Source organism: Gymnodraco acuticeps, unplaced genomic scaffold (genome assembly GCF_902827175.1).
Source record: "Gymnodraco acuticeps unplaced genomic scaffold, fGymAcu1.1, whole genome shotgun sequence".
In the NCBI taxonomy this organism is placed as follows: domain Eukaryota; kingdom Metazoa; phylum Chordata; class Actinopteri; order Perciformes; family Bathydraconidae; genus Gymnodraco; species Gymnodraco acuticeps.
In genome coordinates this window covers 2,165,436-2,173,292 of record NW_022989890.1, presented here as the reverse complement: position 1 = coordinate 2,173,292, position 7,857 = coordinate 2,165,436, and the positions used below count along the sequence as shown (strand labels likewise).

General features: G+C 39.2%; 1 protein-coding gene across 1 annotated transcript; it reads left to right on the top strand.

The window, feature by feature from the left end:
- Positions 1–1,828: 1,828 nt before the first annotated feature.
- On the top strand, positions 1,829–3,696 carry tmigd1 (transmembrane and immunoglobulin domain containing 1). The gene is made up of 5 exons (XM_034199790.1): positions 1,829–1,892; positions 1,973–2,260; positions 3,115–3,402; positions 3,503–3,606; positions 3,685–3,696. The coding sequence occupies exons 1-5, from the start codon at positions 1,829–1,831 to the stop codon at positions 3,694–3,696; spliced, it is 756 nt and encodes a 251-aa protein (XP_034055681.1).
- Positions 3,697–7,857: the final 4,161 nt, after the last annotated feature.

The window sequence follows — 7,857 nt, the reverse complement described above, 5'->3', positions numbered from 1 at the left end:
ATTACCTACCGTTTTGAGTACATTTAGTTTTACACAATGGGTATGTATCACAGTATCTAAGTAAATAATTTGTCAGAGGAGAACTGGCATGCTGCTGCTGTTTTAAAGGGCAATGTAAAAACACTATATTGCAGCTTTGTTATCTGTTTATGACAAAGATGTTTTTATTTCAATGCGTGTTGGCCTCTTCTTACTGTCAATCAAAGCTTACAGCACAATTAATACATCCCTTTAAACGTTGCATGTCTTTTCATTCAGATACATCAAAATAGCCTGAATGTAATTCTCTTCTTGCATCAGGAAATACAGATCATCTGAATTTGAACATTAGCAGACTGTGACTCGCTTTATCTGGTTAATAAATAAATAATTGTGCTTTAAAAACCTTCAACTGTTGAAAGCAAATATGAAAAAACCCGTAAAAATATTTTTATTTGTTACAGAAGATCCACACCCTAGAACGTTTAGTACTATTGTAATGACTAAAGCCAATAAAAAGCGTGTCCTTGTGTTTGCACATTTTAACTATGCAACAATAAAAATTTAACAATCAGGTGGGAGGACTGAAAGGTTGCTGGCAGGAACAGGAAAGTAGAATGATGAGAAAAGAGTGAAGGAAGCTATAAAAAGGTCCTGATGTGCATGTGAAGCATTTCAGAGCTACTGTCGATCCCAATACTCCTCCGCCTTCTCCTATCACACACAGGAAACATTTGAAAGAATACAAAGACAAGAAAAAAGAAGAAATAATCACTTTCAGGTAAGGGGGTACTGTACGTCTCGTACATTTTAATAAAAGAACATTTGGTAATGTGTTGCTGGTATAGGTTATTCTCTCTTTCTTTGTGTTTTTTAATCAAACTGACATTACATTGCTTAACTTTAAGTAATGAATGTCAGCAAGAACACACTGTCTCTTTTAAGAAAGGCATTCATAGGATACTTTAATACAAAGGGATAGTTTCACAGCAGATCTAACAGGCAGGACTTTCTAAATGTAGTCTTCACAATCTTGCAAAAGCAAAATGAGAGAGAACACAGCGTAACACTAACATTGGTTTACTTAATGCAACACAATATGACGGCTTCATTCGGTTTATTGCTAAAAGATTACATATCACAATAGTTCAGATATTCTGAACATGATCTGTCCTATACACTTAATGAGGTGATTACCAAACTCTAAGTGTGTATTTAATGTATTTCAACTCAATGAGAAAAATCTATCTGATCACATTTTGTATGTTTAGGAAAACACAGCATTTTATTTTGTGCTCCTAAAACCATTCTTAAAACCAATCCATCATCATCTTGAATCATTCATGCACAACATTTTAATCCTTGGATCATTATTCTCGAAGCCTGTTTAACAATTTGATTGTTTTAGGCCTATTAGAAGTACACCGGAGAAAAGGTTTACCCTGCAAACAAACATAGATCGACTGAGAGAGTGGAGGGAAATTGGAAAGTTATACCGAGGGAGAAAACACAAATCATTAATTTATGAAGTCGTTTGTTTGTGTCACAGATGTTGGTAACCTAATGAGGTAGAGAAAAACTATTGAGAATATTCTGCAAGGTTTATTTATTTGTTGCAATAACAAAGGAAACACAAAGCAATATAAAAACGTTATAAACATTTGAATAATGCATTTCAGAGACTCACTGCTACACATTTGGAGCCACTTTATATTGTTTTCTCTTAAGAAAATGCTTATGTATATGTGACTTAAATTAAATGAGAGTTTTGAATGTATGAAAGGTTTTATATTATTCTCATAAACTGTATCGTTTCCTCACCTTTATCTTTATCCCATGAAGAGCCAAAATGGAGTTGATGTTCAGAGCCCTTCTTTTCCATTTGCTACTGTACTGTGCAACCCAGACATCAGGTAAGTCTGGTCACCAACAATTAAACTATTTTTCCTCTTTTCAGACAAATTCTAACCTTCTCCCCCTTGTGTTTCCTAAGGTGTCACAATCCAGACGGTCCCACCAGCAGTCGACAGTGAGGGTGTTATACAGACCGAGCTCGAGAAGACTGTGTCCCTGGTCTGTCAGCCTGACGGCGGCCATGAGGCTGACGAAGAGTTGCAGTGGCTGAGGAATGGCTTCGCTGTCCACCTGACAGAAGAAAATAGGATGGGCCACAGCAGTGTGTGTGTTACACCCGTGCTCTATGAAGACAACGGGGCCACTTTCACCTGTCGCCGGAGAAATAATGCCACAGCTATGGCCTCAGTCACCCTGAACGTCACATGTGAGTCACTTCAAATAACCACTTCAAATTATGTTTAACTTAAAAATGATAATAAACATTTTGGAATTGTAAGGGTTTTGGGGATGCATTAGGAGAAAAAGGAATATTACATTTATGTTAAACTATCTTAAATCATGCTTGGGATGCCAATGCCAGTCTGTTGGTCCAACACATTGGTCCACACTGAACTTTTCTATTCAACTTTGGACTGACGAGAAAACTATTTAAAATCTCCAGAGGATAATTTTGCTCTAGAGCCAACAGCCTTTTAGGCTTTGCTGAGGCGCAGTAGTAGTAGATTTTGGACCCTTTATGATGTCATAACGTGTTTTTGACTTGTGTAACCATTAGCCAATAACCAACCAAGGTAACCCCCCCCCCCCCCCCCCCCCTTATCACCTGAATCTCCTCCTAGAGCATCATTGTGTTCTTTTTAACCAAATATCTCTCAGAGGGGCGTGGGGAGGGGCTCCTTGTTTTCATCTAAAGTAACAGACAGAGAATCAGCACTTTTGAAACAGGGCTGAAACAGAGGGGATTATGGGTAATGCTGCAATGATCTGTTTGGTGTTTGGAGCCAAACACTTCAGAGACATGTTTTGTATATATCTGAGACCTATAATATATTGATGAAAAACAGTATAACAGGGGACTTTTAAGAAAATAATTATGAGACTATATGTTATTGGGAACCATGAATGTCTGTTCAACGACTAATGGCAATCCATCCAAAAGTTGTTAGGATATTTCAGTCTGAACCAAAGTGATGTACCAACTGTCTGACATCAATAAAAGCCGTAACGTTGCTGAAACTGCTGGCTCCTAACATACAACTGAAAAATGTCCCCCTTCAGATCGCCCTCAGCTCTCTGGGTCTGAGGAGGTTTCAGTAGAAGAGGAGTCAATGCTAATCCTGCAGTGTGACATCTGGGCCAATCCTCCAGTCTCTTCTGTGTCTTGGTCACTAAATGGAAGTGCCGTGGATCTATTAGCAGGTGGCTTTTCTGTGACCAATGACGGCTTCACAAGCACAATATCCGCAGACAAAGTGGAGAAAAGCTTGCATGAAGGCATGTATCAGTGCACAGCTGAGTCTCCCATCTATGGAAGTCACAACAAAAAATTCATCGTCACATTAACAGGTCAGTTCACACAGTCAGTGTAATCAGCACTTGAAGGGATGAATCATTAATAAGATGCAAGAAAATGTGGGTTGATCATTGTTTTCATCCCAAACTGCAGACAAGACCCTGACTATCCCACTGATACCATTCATAGCAGGGCTGGTGGTAGTCTTCTTTACTGTGCTTCTTGCCGTTGCTTCACGATGGAACAGAATTAGAAAGGTAACACACGTAACACAGAAAACACACTTACATGCAGTAACACACTAAACCTCTCGTTTTTATTTTCTCTTTTGACAGTGCTGCAAATAGGCTGTGCCCAAAACAACCATACTTGGGTACTTCATCAAATGAAAGAAAACAAAGAGACATCATGACTCAGCGTATGTGTGTGTGTGTGTGTGTGTGTGTGTGTGTGTGTGTGTGTGTGTGTGTGTGTGTGTGTGTGGTGTGTGTGTGTGTGTGTGTGTGTGTGTGTGTGTGTGTGTGTGTGTGTGTGTGTGTGTGTGTGTGTGTGTGTGTGTGTGTGTTGTGTGTGTGTGTGTGTGTGTGTGTGTGTGTGTGTGTGTGGTGTGTGTGTGGGTGTGTGTGCGTGCATGAGGGTGTGCGTGCGTGTGTGCGTGCGTGCGTGTGTGTGTGTACGCAAGACTGCGATCACTAATTTAAAAATATTATCATATTGGAAAAAAATGTAAAGAGTTTTTCAACAATTGGGGATATTGCTCACTTGCCTAGCATTCTGCAATCTGTCTGTTAACTTAGCTTCACACCAACACTGAAATAAAATGCAAACTACTAATCCTAGCCTGGTTCTGTCTAAAGGTATCCCCCCCATAAAGCCAAAATGAAATGTACAAGTGTTATACGGATTAAAAAGTTAAGATAAAATAGAGAGCTTTAGGGATGCTAAATTGATTGTTTTACCTTTGGGAAAAGCCGATCGCTACTTACAATCTTTGTGCTAAGCTACGCTGATTGGCTCTTCGCAATCTGAACCAATCTTCAGCAATATGATATCAAGCAATTTCCAAAAACGTCCTTCGAAATTGGACGATATGTAGGATGCTGTTGACTGTATAATCTGTCGATTATGTCGTTTGCATTATGACCTTGAGATCGTCCTTAATCGTGTTACTTTTCAAAGTGTGATGTACAATTGCCTGTTTCTTGTTATTATCTTTGAAATAAAAGTGCTTTTGGTTCCTCACCACCTTGGTCTCTAGTTTCGATATTTGCACTAAACGTTAACTCCTGACTCAACAAAACAATCAAAGCTTGTTAAAATGATGTTATACATTTACTTATAATGAGACCAAAGGACTTCCATGTCATGGGGTTCAAGGTCTAGATCTTTGGCTGTTACCAATAAAGAAACACTTAAAAGGTTCACATCAAATATTGCAGCCTCACTGTGTGACGAGCTGCACAGTGCACAATAAAATGTGGTTATCAAATATACAGAATGAAGAAAAGTAAGTTATGGATTTATCTTTTTGCTTGGTTTTGCCTGCAGTGTACAAAACACAACAAACTCTTACTGATATGTGATGGGTCCAGGCTCAAGGGCGTATGGCACTCTCAACTCTTTCCAGGACATGTCGGGGCCCTGCCTGCCAGTAGCTTTGCTGATATCTGTGTTGATAGGTAATAGATTAAGAGCGGTGAATCATAGAAACAGGAAGCGCTCAAACGTTTGTGTGAGTGTATCTAATTTAGCAGTGATTCCATGTCAGCCACAGCTTGTTACAAAAAACATGACTGATAGTGTGTTTAACAAACTTAAACTAGCTTTATTAAATGTCAGGTCTTTGGCAGGAAAAACATTTTTAATCAATGATTTTATCACTGAGCACAATCTCGATTTTGTGTTTTTAACAGAAACTTGGATTGAACAGAATAACAGTGCAGCTGTTCTTATCGAATCAACCCCTCCCAACTTTAGTTTTATGAGTCAGGAAAGAACGCATAAGAAAGGAGGTGGAGTTGCTATTCTGTTCAATGATTCCCTTCAATGCAGGAAGACATCGTATGGAAACTTTGATTCTTTTGAATATGTGGCCCTTCGGCTGAAATGCTCCTCTCGAGCTCTGTTCCTAAATATCTATAGACCACCCAAATACTGTGCAAGCTTTTTTGATGACTTTACTGAACTGCTGTCTATAGTGTGTATTGACTTTGACCGTCTAGTCATTGTTGGTGATTTTAACATCCATGTTGACAACCCCCAGGACAGAGGGGCTAAAGAACTATTTTGTGTTCTTGATAGCTATGGACTGACTCAGCATGTGACGGAGCCCACGCACAATAAGGGGCACACTCTGGACTTAATTATCTCAAAGGGTGTGAATATCTCTAAGGTTGTGGTGACTGATGTTGCACTCTCTGACCATTCCTGTGTTTTCTTTGAGAGCTCTATTTCTGTTCACAAAAATGTTCAAAAAGAGGTAACCACAAAGCGATATTTAACTGAAAATACTAGGGAAATGTTTACTCAGAATTTCTCTTCCACACTGGCCCCTGCCAACATCTCAGTAAATGAGCTAGTAGATCATTTTAATTCAAAAATTAAAAATGTTATAGATGCCATTGCTCCAACTAAGGTAAAGGAAGTGTCTGGCAAGAAAATATCTCCATGGAGAAAGGCCATGAGCGTGAAAACAGAAAAAAGAGAATGTCGAAAAGCTGAACGCAGGTGGCGAAAAACAAATCTCCAGGTTCACTTTAAAATCTATAAAGAGAGACTTGGCCTTTATAATTTGGAATTGAAAAACGCACGACAATCGTTCTTCTCTGACATCATTACCAAAAACAAAAACAACGCACGTGCCTTGTTTGCTACCGTCGACAGACTAACTAACCCCCCAGTGTCAGTAGCCTCTGAATTTCTATCCACCAGGGCGTGCAATGATTTTGCCTCCTTCTTCACTGACAAAATTCAGAACATCAGACAAGCAGTCAGTGCCTCTGCATCAGGAACAGCAAATGGGTTGTCCCTATCTCCACTTAACATCAATTCAGACATCATGACACAATTCCATCAGATTAATGATAAAAACCTAGAGGACATTATTCAACTTCTGAAATCCTCCTCTTGCTGCCTTGATATTATTCCAACAGGATTTTTCAAAGATGTTTTGCCTTGCATGGCCTCAGATCTACTTCATATAGTAAACAAATCTCTTCACTCAGGTATTTTTCCACAGGCCCTGAAAACTGCAGTCATTAAACCGCTCTTAAAAAATAATAATCTAGATGCTTCAGTAATGAACAATTACAGGCCGATATCAAACCTCCCATTTCTAGGTAAAATCATTGAAAAAGTTGTTTTTCAACAGTTGAGTAATTTCTTGCATTTAAATGGCTGTTTTGATGTGTTCCAGTCAGGCTTTCGTCCAAACCACAGCACTGAGACTGCTCTTGTAAAGGTCTTTAATGACATCCACTTAAACACAGACAGTGGCAGAACTTCAGTGTTAGTATTATTAGATCTCAGTGCTGCGTTTGACACTGTTGACCACAGCATATTACTAGACCGACTGGAAAACTGGGTGGGACTTTCGGAAACAGTTCTGAATTGGTTTGAATCCTACTTAAAGGACAGAAACAACTTTGTTTCTATAGGTAAATACACATCTGAGTTGACAAATATGACATGTGGGGTTCCTCAAGGCTCCATCTTGGGGCCTCTTCTCTTTAACATCTACATGCTACCACTGGCTCAGATAATGAAGAACAACAAAATAAGTTACCATAGCTATGCAGATGACACACAAATGTACGTAACAATTTCACCAGGAGACTATGCTCCAATTCAAACACTGAGTAAGTGCATTGAACAAATCAATGACTGGATGTGTCAGAACTTTCTCCAATTAAACAAAGAGAAAACTGAGGTAATGGTTTTTGGAGCCAAGGCAGAACGTATAAAAGTTAGCGCTGAGCTTCAGTCTGCAATGTTCAAAACAACAGATAAAGCCAGAAATCTAGGTGTAGTCATGGACTCTGACCTGAGTTTCAACAGTCACATTAAAACAGTTACTAAATCAGGCTACTATCACCTAAAGAATATATCTAGGATTAAAAGACTAATGTCACAGCAGGATTTGGAAAAACTTGTCCATGCTTTTATCTTCAGTAGACTCGACTACTGCAATGGTGTCTTCACAGGTCTCACTAAAAAATCTATTAGAAAGCTGCAGCTAATTCAGAACGCTGCTGCTCGAGTCCTCACTAACACTAAGAAAGTGGATCACATCACTCCAGTTCTGAAGTCTTTACACTGGCTTCCTGTGTGTCAAAGAATAGATTTCAAAAATACTGCTGCTGGTTTATAAAGCACTGAATGGTTTAGGCCCAAAATACATTTCTGACCTCCTGCTAAATTATGAACCATCCAGATCTCTCAGGTCTTCAGGGACTGGTCAGCTTTCTGTCCCCAGAGTCAGAACTAAACATGGTAAAGCAGCATTCAGT

Bases quoted from the DNA above. Each gene is read 5' to 3' on its own strand.
- tmigd1 (XM_034199790.1), top strand. From the start codon at position 1,829: ATGGAGTTGATGTTCAGAGCCCTTCTTTTCCATTTGCTACTGTACTGT. The intron at 2,261-3,114 runs GTGAGTCACTTC...GTCCCCCTTCAG, and splicing joins AGTCACCCTGAACGTCACAT to ATCGCCCTCAGCTCTCTGGG. The intron at 3,403-3,502 runs GTCAGTTCACAC...CCCAAACTGCAG, and splicing joins ATTCATCGTCACATTAACAG to ACAAGACCCTGACTATCCCA.